This window comes from Clavelina lepadiformis, chromosome 3 (assembly GCF_947623445.1).
Source record: "Clavelina lepadiformis chromosome 3, kaClaLepa1.1, whole genome shotgun sequence".
In the NCBI taxonomy this organism is placed as follows: Eukaryota; Metazoa; Chordata; class Ascidiacea; order Aplousobranchia; family Clavelinidae; genus Clavelina; species Clavelina lepadiformis.
This window is the reverse complement of record NC_135242.1, coordinates 18,810,435-18,825,077: the sequence shown is the minus strand read 5'-3', so window position 1 is coordinate 18,825,077 and position 14,643 is coordinate 18,810,435. Positions and strand designations below refer to the sequence as shown.

At 35.4% G+C, this 14,643-nt stretch overlaps 2 protein-coding genes and 1 long non-coding RNA gene across 3 annotated transcripts; 2 read left to right on the top strand and 1 right to left on the bottom strand.

Moving 5' to 3' along the window:
• Window positions 1-1,665: 1,665 nt before the first annotated feature.
• On the bottom strand, window positions 1,666-6,547 carry LOC143448663 (cytochrome P450 2U1-like). The gene is made up of 9 exons (XM_076948488.1): window positions 6,234-6,547; window positions 5,895-6,040; window positions 5,560-5,662; window positions 4,848-4,957; window positions 4,527-4,648; window positions 4,084-4,202; window positions 3,722-3,866; window positions 3,456-3,619; window positions 1,666-3,232 (listed from the first exon to the last, which is right to left on the bottom strand). The coding sequence occupies exons 1-9, from the start codon at window positions 6,510-6,512 to the stop codon at window positions 2,921-2,923; spliced, it is 1,500 nt and encodes a 499-aa protein (XP_076804603.1). The 5' UTR covers window positions 6,513-6,547; the 3' UTR covers window positions 1,666-2,920.
• LOC143448669 (uncharacterized) lies at window positions 3,119-4,265 on the top strand. The gene is made up of 3 exons (XR_013114474.1): window positions 3,119-3,258; window positions 3,412-3,526; window positions 3,760-4,265. It is a non-coding gene; the product is annotated as an uncharacterized LOC143448669 (long non-coding RNA).
• A 1,364-nt stretch (window positions 6,548-7,911) lies between the features above and the next one.
• On the top strand, window positions 7,912-14,615 carry LOC143448664 (uncharacterized). Its single transcript, XM_076948489.1, has 9 exons — window positions 7,912-9,722; window positions 10,655-10,787; window positions 11,557-11,663; window positions 11,818-12,073; window positions 12,284-12,485; window positions 12,651-12,866; window positions 13,009-13,181; window positions 13,882-14,037; window positions 14,422-14,615. Exons 1-8 carry the CDS (start codon window positions 9,499-9,501, stop codon window positions 14,011-14,013), a joined length of 1,443 nt encoding a protein of 480 aa, XP_076804604.1. The 5' UTR covers window positions 7,912-9,498; the 3' UTR covers window positions 14,014-14,037; window positions 14,422-14,615.
• Window positions 14,616-14,643: the final 28 nt, after the last annotated feature.

Below are 14,643 nucleotides of genomic sequence, written 5' to 3'. Positions count from 1 at the left end.
TCCCTCTGAAACTGCTTTAAAGCTTTAAAGACTAATTCTCATTGCGGACCCTCTAAAACTTCTTTACGGACCCCAGTTAGGGAACCGCTGCTGTAAAATGTCGTGTAGCGCCTGTTTGGTGTCGCGAAAGTTGGTAATTGAGACAGTCAGGAATTTGGCTTTTTCTGATATGGTAACCCTAACCTAACCGGTACTCTAATCTAAACAAAACAAGTGATGTACTATTTCGTCTTACTTCCTGTCTGACGCGCCGATGTTGCTGCGCTTACGTAACGGGTACAAAAATTCGCTTGAGCTGCAAAAATGTTTACGTAAAGCAAACAGCCAGCTGATAACCCACGATCAACCAATGAACCACGTTTCACTTTCTTTCTGAAGGGTTGGTGGCAAAAGCAAATAACGATCAACTAATCCAAAGATAAACTGTATAAAGATAATAATTATGCCAATTTCTTAAAATAATTAATCTGTGTTTAGGGAAATTCCCCTATTTGTTAAAATAAAGTAAAAATTTTGTTCCATATGGAAATTTTTTTTAAACATATGGAAAAAATGTGTAGCTTTCTCCAGTATCAGGGCTGGAGACTCCAACAATAAGTAAACCAATAAAATATATCACTACATTTACGTGATGGGTTAATTAAATCAAATGACATTTTCATGCCATTTTTCTAGGAAAGCGGGCTTAGTGGCCGTGCTAACCTTACATCGTTGTAGCACCACTCTAAATTATTTCTTGCACGTTTTAAACCCTCAGGGCTTTGCCGCTTTCGGTTGTTTGTCAGTGTATTTCTTCTTTGACCTGTCTGCAACGAGTTTAGCACCACCATTTTTGCTCCCCACAGTCAATACATCAAAACTAAACAATGCAATACAAAATAGTTAATCAGATTAATTATTTACCCAGCTTTGAAATTGTTGTAATCTCCTCATTAAAACCAAATACAGTAAAACAGGTTGTATAAATAAATACCTACTTCAAACGTATCATGGTAAGCTAGAAGTAACCTACTCAGGTCGCTCATTAGTTATTACTATCGTTTAGAGCAAAACACAAAACATGGTATGACAGGATTTTGTAGTAATTTTAAATAAACGTCCGCTCAACAGCCAAACTAAGTGTCACCATAGACCAGTGATTCCCAAACTGTGTGCCGCTAGCTAGCTAGCACTCTTATGCGTTTAAATTTTGTTGATCATGTTGCCTTCATGATTCGTGATGATAAACACATTATGTTTTTGTCCAAGTGGTAATTATTATTAACCTTCATGTAGTGGCACAGACTATAGAGGCTAAGTGTCACATAAAACAGGCTTAATATTACAGGCATAATAAAAGCTTTTCTAAATCTACGGTGTCATGTGAACCACCTAGTACAACCATTTATTGTGCACTTAAAATATTCATTGTCATTTTAATCAAACCATGTCACTTTATATATTTATTTCGGTTGTTAATATCCGTCTTTTTAATATTAGGGAACATGTCCTCTTCATCTTCCAACAATGTAGTTGTTTCGTTGTTTGTGTTATTTTGACTCAGGAATTATTTTGTGGGTTTGGTGGCAATGCTAAACTACCATCTTATAGCAAAGTTTTATTACTGCTATCTTGCATGTTTTAAGCTCTTGGACTTTTCCACTTTTTCCTGCTCATTAATTGTTCTTGAGCATGTGTTTTATTGTGCTATAACTACAACTGTTAGCATCCTAATATTCGCTCTGCATGGTTAATGGCGAAACATAAACAATACAATAGTACTAATAATTATTGAATCATTAAGGTAAAGGACTAAATACACTACAATACAAATCATGATTGATAATTTCAATACAACTTAAAGCCAACCATCAGTGCACTCATGCGTAATAAAAAGACAATTGCAAACCATGAAAACATATTCGCAATTTAAGAGTTTGTGAAGAGTAGATGTTCTTGTTGCACATAATAGTTGTCAATTTAAAGTTGTAGCCTACACTTAAAAAAAATAACACACATAAAGGAAATACTTTCATGAATAAGACACTTTTTAAACTGAAAATAACAGAACATAATGATAGAGAAACTGAAGGCGAAGTGCTAATGAAGCAAATATTAATTAAATAATGAGGTAAGTTAGTACGTAATATTAACATGCATTATTTTAAAATGGCAAGCAAACAGCAAAGTTAACAGTCTGTGAAACAACCAGTAGTGCAATAAATAGCCTACTAGACATTGCAATTAACTAAAAGAGTGCAAAATTAGGTGATATCGAGTTTCTTGTACTTCAGTAAGTATAGAATAGCCTATGCATAGCATGTGAAGCTGGCTACAGACAACCATCTTAAATGAATTATGATGACACTCCTATAACCTCTTATGTTTATTAATTGCTAATGATTTTTTGCACAGTACGGAACGAAACTAATTGATATAATTTACAAACAAGATAAATGCCTATATTGTCAATGTTGCCACTATAAAACATAACTAAATATTACAAGTAATTTTATCAAGTGTGTTCCAAAGACCTTATGTTACACACCAACTTACAAACATTGAAATTCGACCCTTGAACGTATGCGATTGGTAAAAATAATTGGCAGCCCTTCACTGTTAAAAATAGGCGTTAGCAAAATTCGTGCACTTATTTCAATATGGCTTGCAGCAGTGTAAAACGTGTACTAGATTATTAGAACCTATTAGATTACTATTCATAGTACTGTATAGAATTGTAGAATTAATAAATTATTAAATAAAAACATTTTGGAAGCCATAATTTTGTGTGTGGTAAAATCAAACTAATAACAATAATTTTAAACCAAACAATATTCAATCAATGTATGAAACCAAATCATTTGTATGAAGGTCATTATAATATAACTACAGTCTACTGTTATCTTTAACATCAGTCAATATTGTGAATAGAAAAAAGAGGTTATCGAGATGTCAAGTTAACTTTAAAACTATTGGCATTGTAAATTAAGCTCTGCTCGCCACGGTAAAGTGAAGGTAGAGGATCAGTTGCCGCAGATATTTTAAATGTCTGCAGAAGTTTGATGAAAATTAAAAACACCTCCATTCTTGCCAGACCTTCACCAAGACATGCCCTAGGACCAATAGCAAAAGGAATGATTTTTGATGAATGTTTAAATTTTCCCTCTTCATCGATGTGTCGACTTGGGTCAAATGTCTCTGGATCTTTCCATGTATCAGGGTCAAAATGCACCCCCCAGATATTTGCAAACACCTGCAAAAAAAGAATTTCAGGAGATGGTAAATTTGATTCTAGCTTTTAAGTGTAAAGTAGAATAAATATCCGTTTTCCTGTAATTTACAGCTTGTATATTATTAAATACAATGACTGTAGTTATATCACAATTAACATATGTTACAATGGAATTAATAATGAAGTATAAACTATTCAAGGAAGAAAAATACTCTATGCAAATTTAAATATGCAAAAACTGTACATCGGTTCCAGCTGGTATATGATATCCAAACAACTCAGTATCAACTTGACACCTATGTGGAATTCCAACAGGTAGTGCTACACAGTAACGCAGTATCTCTTGAATAAAGGCACGTGTAATAGGCATGTCATTTTTCAATAACATTGATGGTATTTTGTCAGCTCCTAGTTACATATTGACAATGTAGTCAAAGATATTTCAGAAAAATTAGCAACAGTCAAAACATTTGCTTTCCTGCTATGATGTTACATTGGCAAAAACATTACCCAAGATTAAATCAATTTCTTTAACAATCTTTTCATAGTAATCTGGATGATGAAGTAGACCAAGAAGTGCAAAATAAATTATTCCACTTGATGTTTCTGTACCGGCAACATAGAGGTCCCTTAAGCAGATCACTAACTGCTCATCCTGATTGTGATGATATAAATAAAAAGTCGATAATATTGCACAATATTCTATTAGTTATAAAGTGCTGTAGTTATAATGCACCTTATTGTGTGAACAAGTTTGAAAATTAAATCAAATTTCCGCATTAAATTAAATAATATCTAATTACCATGTAGTGCTGATAAAGCACATAAACATTCACGCAACATTAATCATTGTTTATAAAAAATTATTGTACCGTAAAGCTTGACATGCTGCTACCATACTTTTGCTCATACAGGTATGCATCAATGTAATCCTTGATATCAGTTTTAACAAATGTTTTCTTGTGCTCTTCCACAATTGGACGCAGAACAGCTAAAATTTGTGAATTTTTAGTAAAAATGATAAGTTTGTGGAAATAAATAAAATTAAAATACAGTCTATTAATTAATTATAATATTAATAAAGTTAACTAACAATTTATTTCAAAATAATAGTTTTGTTCTTTTTTAATTAAATTACAAGTACATAAATAGTAATGATAAAAAAACATTTTTAACAAATAATTCAACAACAAATAACACCAAAGCTTTTACCAATTATGCCAAAAAATCAGTTTAAAATGCTTCAGCAATTACATAACTGTTAGTATCATGGTACAATGAGATAGTAACCATGGCATGTGATTTTTTGCTTCACCTAAAATGTTTCGTTCATATTGAAGATGTTGTTTCAAAGCTCCCTTAAATGGTTGGAATTTGGATAAAATTGGGATATATTCTAATATGACCACTTTCAATGTTTCATCTGCCTTCCCCAGTCTGTGAATAAGTTTGACAAAACATGTGTCAGTTGGTTGAGGAGTTCATTAAAGCAGTTTGCTTTGGTTACAAATAGGAATAATAAATAATTGATTAATGAGTATGGCAAATTGTTTAGCATACTTTTATAATCTATACAAGAAAAACTACAATAAGAACCCATAACATCACCATAAAGAATAATAACAAAACATCTTACTCATCTTGGAGTGACTCCAAAAGTTTTCTAAACGTAGTGTCATCATATTCATATCTCTTTCCCAGAACAAATTTACAAATTATGTTAGCAATTAAATTGCGTAAATCCAGCTGTAATGAAAATAATACTGAAATATGTGTGGAAATATGAAAGCGTGATTGTCCATATTCATTTAGCTCAAAAGTTCAGAAAAATTAAAGTAGCTTATATAATCTCTGCAAATTTTTTATTAAAATTCATGTGAAAAGGTAAAGCATTTTAATTTCCATTTTAAAACCTTTTTAACTCAAAATTTGATAAACTCAAAGCGTTTTGCACCAGAACAGAAACAGCCCTTGTTATCTCAAAATTAGTCCAAAATGTTACACAACACGTCGTAACAAAGTGTCTGCAACCAAATTCTGCTTAAACAAATTTGTTTCAAATTATAATCAGTGCAACGGTGTTCCTTAAATGTAAGGACAATACCCAGCCCCGACTTAATGATTTTTTAACGCTGTTAATTCAGCTTTCGATATCAAAAACTTTGGATGACTACAAGTAATATAATGGGTCGCTTCAGCTTGTTAACAACCTTTGTAACTAAATTATTGTAATAACAATTTTTTACAACATCTTTAAGAATCACTAGTTAGAAAACTAACTTATAACACCTTGCGCATTATTTAAAAGTATGATGCTCATGACTTGTTTTACATATATGTCCACTCACTCTTAAATCAATTGTTTTTTCAGGAAGTTTTTCCAAAAACTCAACAAAATATTGAGCTTCTATATTTACAAAATTTTCCATCTCACTTTTTCCCATTCCTGATCTGCACAGAAAAAATAAAACCTTACATGAAATTTTATGATTAACCTTGATGACATACTTTACCACTTAGGTTACAAAAAAATTAACATAAAAATTGAACACTTTCCAAAATAAAGTACAATCTAGACATGACCTACTATACAAAAGTAGAATATTTAGAGTTGTGGTGTTATAATCTTTGGATGTAAAATAGTAAGCAAGTTGGAAACTTCTTCTTAGTTTTATTAACTCACTGCTTTAAGTAGTTAAAAGCAAACTTCTTTTGAATTTTAAAATCACTGTCATGATCTTTCATAATAAGGCCGTTCATGCCGAGTGCATCATACATCATCACGACCTTTGACCTTCCAGAAAAGCAGTCACTTTGTTTAACAAATGCCTAAACGAAGGGGCATATGAAAAATATTCTTACTATGATCCATTACGCACTATCCAATATCAAAGCTATTAAAACAACACAGTTTTTTGAAAATGATTTAAGAATGTTTGTGTAAAAATAGATACATATAATAGATATGTTTTAGAACACGTTGAATATTTTGCTGTAGTTCATAAACCATCAAACTCTTTACCTGGTTAATTGCTTCGTAAGTATTTAGAAAAACAACTTCTTTTTGTCCCATCCTAACAGACATGACAGGTCCATATTTATCCAAACTCCATTTCTTTACAGTTCTTTCCATATAAACATCAACAAATGGTAAAGCACCTAAGATTGGAATTCCTCTGGGCCCAGGCGGAAATCTGGGGTGTGGTTTTTTCCACCACTGCCACAGAAGTACACAAACTATAACAAGCACTGTCCACAGATTCATGGTGGTGAAAACAAGCTTTAAAATATCCAGAGCCATCTTCTAAAAAAAGGTAAATTAATTACTAGTCTGCATATAGTAACATTTATTATATCATTTAGAGTTAAACTCTGAAAAAGGCTCTTGCTTTTATTGGCAGGGGACTATAACTATATCTAAAATATTATGCAGACTTAAAGTAAAGCTACAGACTTATAAGAAAGTATGTCATGCCTTTTTCAAAACATAAAAATTGTCTGCAACATTTAACGTTCTCTGACTAAGATCGGCCATTAGTTAATTACACTGATAAAAATTCATTCCACTATCACGTAAGTTACGTAACTATAGGCACGTATCACAAATAAGCAAAATCGTTTTTCTTAGCACGTTTTCTGATAAATGAGTTGCGTGCACCAATATCCTGGATGCGTGCATTCGTACAATGATAAAACATGTCTACATACAACAAACACACCCCAGCATCAAGATCAGATTTCGGGTCATCAACATTTTTAAAAACTGAACAAGATCGCTTTTTTCGGCCATAAACAAACAAGCTCAACTATGACTAACATCCGCTTTAGGGGGATTCCCTATTTATACAATACAACAAAATAGTTAAGGTTTTTAGATAGCTTTGTCTTGTAACAGAAAAGGCTGTTTTGCATTAAGCAAGATAGAAACTCAATGATATGTGCTACTAGAACTCCCCACTTAAACCTGTTGTCAACTGGCATTTTATCTTAATCATGACCCAGTCAATTTTTGCAAATATTTTTTGAAAGTAACTATTTTACCCAGCATGACAACAACTCGATTTTGTGAAAAATGCAGATTAATTTTAAGCTGTGAGCTTGCAGGTAAACCGGACGACATAGCCAAAATTTCAGATACGTCATTAGTCATTACCTTTCGTGACACAAGTATTTTCTGTTTTGTCGATGCAATGCCGGCACAATTATCTGGGGCATTCCCAACAACTGTGTCAGCAACTCAACTGTTTTTGCCAAAATTCGTCACGTATGAGGGAGAGGAACCCTTATCTTTTGTCAACAAAAGGCGTCGTATTCAATTTCGAACTTTCGAAATAGAGATCTGGTAACCGTACCTTCAGGCATTTGTCTTGTGTTTTCGTCATGACGTCAGCAAGTTATCAAAACGACCCATCCGACATCGGCGAAGTTTGCAGTGAGTTGTTGAAAGTTACATTTGAGAACTTTGCGTCTCAAAGTGACCGCTTACTGATGACATTAAATTGAAGAAACGTAAAAAATGAAGTCATTAGTTTAAGTTATTTTCTGAACCGTTACTGAAAAGCTAAATGTTACTGAAATTGTTTCGTGAAAGATCGTTTTGGAGAGTTTCAGTGAAAAGCGATTGTCAAAAGTTTACAGGCATATACCAGCGCTAATGTTTTATCATGTTTTGCCAAACCGATAAAATGTTGAATTAACTACCTACAAATAAATATTATTAGCTAAGATCTGTAGGCAGTCACCGTTTGAAGCTTTGCAGTTCCAGACCAAAATGTACCAAAAGTATTTTTCACGCACGAGGTGCTTAGCGCTTCAAATCTGATGTAATGAGTTGACCCAAGTTTTTTCAGTCGGCCTTGCTCAAAATCCTATCGTAAGCATAAAACTAGCGTTCAGGCGTAACGATTCTTGTTTACAGGAGTGAATGCAGCTGCAACGCGTCGGTTTCTTTCTTAACGATTTCTCCCAGTTATGATAGAATTTCAGGTTTGATAAAAAATTGATTAAGCGCCAAGGCGAGTTGCTATTCCCTTAACGCACAAATATTAACAGCTCGGCAATGGAACAGCTGATTAAATTTTTATTTGGTCCTACTTGAAGTATGTCGTTAGGGCAGCCTTCTCACGCTTTCAAGTCTTTCGGTTGAATTGGCCTAATTTCGAACTTCAGCTACTCATGTATTATTGAAATTGTTTTAAATGAAGCTCTATACATAAAAGTATGACTTGGAGGTTTCAATAAGGTTAGGTTGGTTTCAATAAAGTAGGCTTGGTAGGTTTCAATAAAAGCTGAATGAATTGTGTATGCTGCACATGGCTAGCGTTAGATTCGTTACGTGCAACATACGGTTAGCTGTAGTTACGTTATGTTATTTATGAGGCTGTCACCAAGACAGAGCCAAATTGCTCCGAAAACAATATGAAATGACTTTTTAGTCATCGATTATCTGTAACATAAAGAGGGATTTACTACTACCCGCAGTTCAGCGACATGTTAGCTGATTAAGGCGGTGTCGGGCAGGAAAAATTAAAAACATTCCGATGAGGTTATTGATTTGTCTGTAGGCAAACATGAATAGTTTACCATACTGTTGCTTATTGAAATTCTGTTCAGAGCCTCGCGCAGTAAATCGAATTATGACGGACTCGTCGAGAGGTTTATTGCGTCGTGTGCACTCTGTCGAGTTTGAATGCACGCATAATGCACTGACATGAAAAGTAAATTAGTGAATGTCAACTTAAAAGACTGAACAAGTCTGTAGTCAATACAATGTAATTGGAAAAAACTCCAGATTGATGGCCTACTTTTGAAGGATTTTTATAACAAAGCCGACTTAAGCTTGCGCTTGGGCAGAAAAACACGCCGTTTAAACACATGAGCATTATATAAGCTCACTTTTTGTATCGAGGCGTATCTATCGTGGTTAATCGCCGCTTCGTATGCTACTCAAACTTGGAATAGCAACTTCTTCAATTACATGGTGATACTGTAACCCAAATACAAACCAAGACGCAATAACTTCAGCTGACAGAAGCTTAATTATTTACATTACAAAGCAATAAATTTTCAGCGACCCGCGGAGGAAGCGAAATGACATTTATTGTGAGTTGAAGTTTGACATTCTTATTGGTCTCAAACTAAAAGGTAGCCAGGGAAAATACAGAGAAAACTCAAAGCGGAATCATGCAGGCGTGAAATTGACCAAAGGTTTAGAAGTACAAATTTTTGTTATGATTTCAGAGACTTGGCCGTAAGGTTGTGCTTTGCATTTTCACAAAGCTCTGACAATGCAGAATGCAACAAATTTCAGCGGCAAGGTCTACCAGAATCTAGAATTGACATGTTGGCAAGGAATGGTATTTGCTTCGGATGAGTTCAACAGGCGTTATTTGAAGGCTGCCGCAAGCTCTGTCTTATGCCTTGTGTCTGCCGTTGTCGTACTTAGCAATGCTTGGTGTGCAGTTGTTATCTTCATAAACTCGAAGCTACGAAAGCCAACTTGGCTTTTTAAGTAAGTTTTCACTTTATACCTGTTAACCTTTCTTAGCCTTTATGTTGTAAACTTGTAATCTAGTCCGTGACTTTGAATTTGCTTATAAGCGTTATGCACAATTACGCGCATGACATTATTTCGCAAAGGACACTGTTTATTGATTGACGTCATACTCGATCGCAAAGCATTGATCGGTGTGCTCTATAAATTTAACAACAAGCCGTTTAATTGTCTATTACTACTACGAGATTGGTTGATGATGGCATATGGTCATCTCCCTATAGCACTTACTACATCGATATACATGACTTAGAGGGTGGCGAACTACAATTACAATAGTTCCGAGAAAAATATTGATCGTCACAAGGTCATCGTTACGTGTCCTCGGGAGATGTACTTCGCTTACAAGTTCCATTGCATTAGCGTTAAAATGCGACAAAAAAGCTTACAACAAATTATAAAACTCTTTTTAGTACGTATCAAAACTTAAATTTGTTGCACCAACGTTTCTTGCTACGACTACGCCAAGGCGTCGTGCTGGTTATGAGTGCATTCTCTGTGGTAAAGCCAACCGTATCCATGAGTCGTAAGAGATTTATGAACGAACAGGAGTCGTTTGATCGAACGCTCAAAACTCTCTTTTCATCGAATATTCTGACGTTTGTTTAAATTTCACTCTAAGAGTTATTGTTTCAAAGTTATGAGAGTTACATTGCACACGATAAAGATTCCAAATAATATTGACGTTATCACCTAATGCAAAATAACCTCGTAAAACATTAGAATATAAGGAAGCCCACCGCATTTTTTATAAGTTGTAAGTCAGCATAATTACATAAGCAGTAACAATACATGCAAAGAGTAGAATGTTGATTACGATGAAGCAATTTTCATTTCCCCTCGGCAAACTCAAAGTTGATTTTGTTCAATACTTATTTTGAATTTTTCAGGGCCTCGATGTCTATCAAAGATGTTATTTTATGCGTTTTGACGACGTCGTTTTCGATTATGAAGATATATTCATACTCGGTAGTTTCGGAAGACGTTACGGACTCGCTAAGATCAAATCTCTCAATGAACCCTGTACGTGGTAATTTCGTTTTTTTACCTGTAAACTTCTAAGTGCGCTTGATAACGTTTTAATAATTTTCGCATACCGTATAGTTATGCTTTACTTTTGGTGTAATAAAACTTTCATAAACGGGCGATTAAAGTTTATTACAAAATGGCGACATTGAGAACATGACAGATGTTTGTGTTATTGTTCCTGCTGACTACAGCGGTTTATTTTTCATAGATTTATAACACGTAATTTTAGAGCATTTTTTTAAATTCAGCCGCTTTTCACTTGTATTTGTTTGGAGAAATTGTAGCGCTATTACTTAAGAAAACAAAAAACAGGTCGCATTGCGTGAAATTTTAGAACAAAAATATCATCACTGGGAGAAAAAATTAAAAAAAAAGCAGAGAAAATTGCTTAGCAAATTTAATAAGTTTTCATAGTTACAATTATCATCGATTTTTGGGCACTTATTACAACCAAATTTAATTTGATAACTATATATACCCACCGGAAACATTTGCGTTTATTTTGTCACTCTATCTGGCAAGCTTGGCTAACTTTTGCTACAGTATACTTCGTAAACAACGCAATAGCTAAGGTGTTATCGATAAACTATCAGTAAACAGTACTTGGCTTCTGAAAATTATTATTTTTCCTCTCCTAATAAAAATGAATTTCTATCACAATAAAAATTTTATGTTGACGCAAGGAAAGACTAATTTAAACATTTTAACCTCTGTTTATTAGTTAAGTTTTCTGCTTTCTGACACTTTCATTTTTAACTTTCAGGTTGAACTGGTATTCAATGTCATCTATATTACATGTTTGGTGTCATCTTTTGTCCATATGCTTCTGATAAGCTTTGATCGACATCAGGTGATTTCAAAACCATCCAGGTAAAGTGATATCTAGTAATCGACTCGTAATGGTTCAGTAACTATTAAGGTGTTCGAAAATGCAGCACTTTTATGTGGTGCTGCGTCTCCATATACAAAAACTGGAAGCCGAGATAGTCATCATTATATCATAATGCAGTTATTACATTCTCAGATATCATACTGGCGAACTTTTGCCAGGAAAAGTCGCTGGTATTTTGATTATGTCGAGCTGGACATTATGTTTCGTGGTCGGTTTGAGTGTTGCCTCGCAGTCGTTAGAGCGAGCAGAAAAAAGTGGCACTTTGGCGTTTGCCGGATCTCTTTTTCCATTTTATCAGATTCCAGCCTTACAAAAATGGCTTCTTGGAGGCGGAATGGGCTTGATTTATGTCATCACTGCTAGCCTGCTTTGTGTGTCTTTAATAATAGTAAGTGTGAAAGTGACTATATGCCACTACTTTCTGTTTAACATGAAATAGGCCGCTTGGAGTACTTTGTTGTTTAAAGCGTCATCCTACGAGACAGGTAGGCCTATACGTTTGACAGCGTATACTAGTTTTACGAGAAAAATGCACGTTCCAGGTTTCAGTTTTTAATATTTTGCAAGTACAATATAATAATATTTGTTGATGTTCAAGGATACGAAACGGGCCAAGATAAGAAAGGAGCGTCTTCTGAGCGGAGTGGGCGACCCAGAGCCTTTGCGGAGTCGGAACAACTCCGTATGTCACTTTGGTAAAGCCAAACATGTGGAAGGACACAATGACTCGTGCAATAATTCGGAGACGGATGCAAATGATTTTCTGTTAACTGCGGGAGGATTCGGCCAGTTGGGAATGGGTAAGACGCGGCATAAAAACGACGCAGTCTAACGAGTTGTGTTGTTAGTGACGTCAGATAAACTGGACTGTTTTATTCGATTTGTGTATTTACAGTAAATAGGTTAGGCTACTTCTGGTTATAAGTCTGGCCCGGAAACGTTTTCAAAACATTCTTTTATTCTAGAATTTTCTGGTCTGCGATCCGGTCTGATTCGTTGTGAAACGGAATCCGACAGCAATCTGTTTTCGTCAGTAAACTATAGGCCTAGTTTGCGGCGTCGGATTCGCGATACCTGGTCACTTTACTCTGCCAATATTTGCTTCCTTTGCTTTACGCTCACCACGGCGATCCCGTTTTTAGCAATTGCACTGATCAACTTGCCAGGATCTTCAATATTAAGTGAGCACTCGCCACGGCTTTAAGGTTAAATGTAGGCTACTACCGTTATGACATAAATGTACGACAAGGTTATAAAAATGATGACTATGTAGTTGACCTCGTCTGTTTCGGTAGTTGTTTGTTATTATTTCTTTTACCTTAGATACCGAAAAAAATTTCAATATCTATGCCCCGCCAACTTCCTACTGTATTGGTATAACGGTATTGGAATACCTGATATTGTTGCAAGGAATTGGATACATTGCCATCTACCTCATTATTGATGACGTATTTAGGCCGCTTTACCTCAATCCAATCAGGAAAATGAGTTTCAAAGCAAGTATAGGTTACTTTTTTCTGATTGCATTCTAGTAATAATAAAAATGAGTAGGCCTACTTGTACAATGCCTTTGCCGCGTGTGACATCACTGGCAATTTTCAAAGAAAAACTGATTACGCGCTGTTTTGGAAGTTGTATCCAACCTACAACCGGCCATTATCGAATGGAATGTTAGGATATATCTCCGGGCCCTTGGACATCGCCCGTATTAAATTCTAATATCCGCAGCGTTGTTAGGTACGAAGACCAGTATATGCGCGTGCCACCTGTTGGTAACAGCTATGTCACCTGTCGACAACGGCTATGACTCGGACCTGAAGCATTTTAATTAAGCCTAAGTGCTAACCTGTAGATTATCACACGAAATTGACAAATTAAAATCAAAGCCCCTTGAAATGTCGGCACACGACCACATAAGCGATATACGTGTAAAACATGTGCGTCGTCTGGATAAAAGTTTTGATGTAGTATATGTCGAACAGCAAATTGAAAGGCTAATTTGCCTTCTTATTTCTTAATTTCTATGCGACTGTAAAGAGAAATTCATTTTTGATCGGCGAAATGCCTCGGTGTTAAGCAATCTCACACATCACTATAGCAGGCTTCCGACGGTGGTAAGTTAGCTACAGTGTTATATAGCTGATTATCACTTGCAAGCAAAATCTATCGCATAAAATGGTCGTGTTTGCATCATAGAAAGAAAGCATTCCTCATGTTCCACGACACAACAGCCAAAGTCAAGTACGCAAGGAGAGCTTGAAGTATCACAGAGGAAGCACCCAACAGCACCCAGTGTACACAACAGGGGGCACACAAGGTGCAAAATAGTGTTGTCAAGGTTTACCCAATACTGTAAGTATGCAACTCTGAGCATACGTTTGTAACATAGGCTTATGCATTACTTCAACCTCTTAAATAAACATTTTACTTTGGGGGTTAGGTCTAAATTTAAACAGATTGATTTTATCAAGCTTGCTTGGTTTCACAACGAACCTAAAATATTATTGCTCAAATCGTTACTAACCCCCGGGGTGTGTACCATAGTAATTACAAGATATTTTAAGAGTAAACAATTCATACCGCTTTCAACTGTATTACACGTAAAGACAAGCACGATTCACATTGAATTATACGTTTGCTAATGAATGAAGTAAAAGGCATGGCGGTCTACCATACAATAGGCGGCCTGTTCCGCTCTTCCGCGAAGCGCTAAAAATATTCTTCTGAATTGTTCAGCTGCCCGAAAAGTTCGACAATCGGGCACCGCGAGAAGCCAAAGCCAACAAAGGCCAAACCGCTCCAAGCCGGTGTGATTGGCGGGGATTATCAAGCTTGTAACCCGATGAAAACGCCTTTGTCGTCGAGGCATGCTGCATGTTGTAGTGTTTAGAATGATGTCATTGTCACCAAATAAACTGCTCAAGAAACGACGTGCGATTGCGACAATTACCGCCCAAC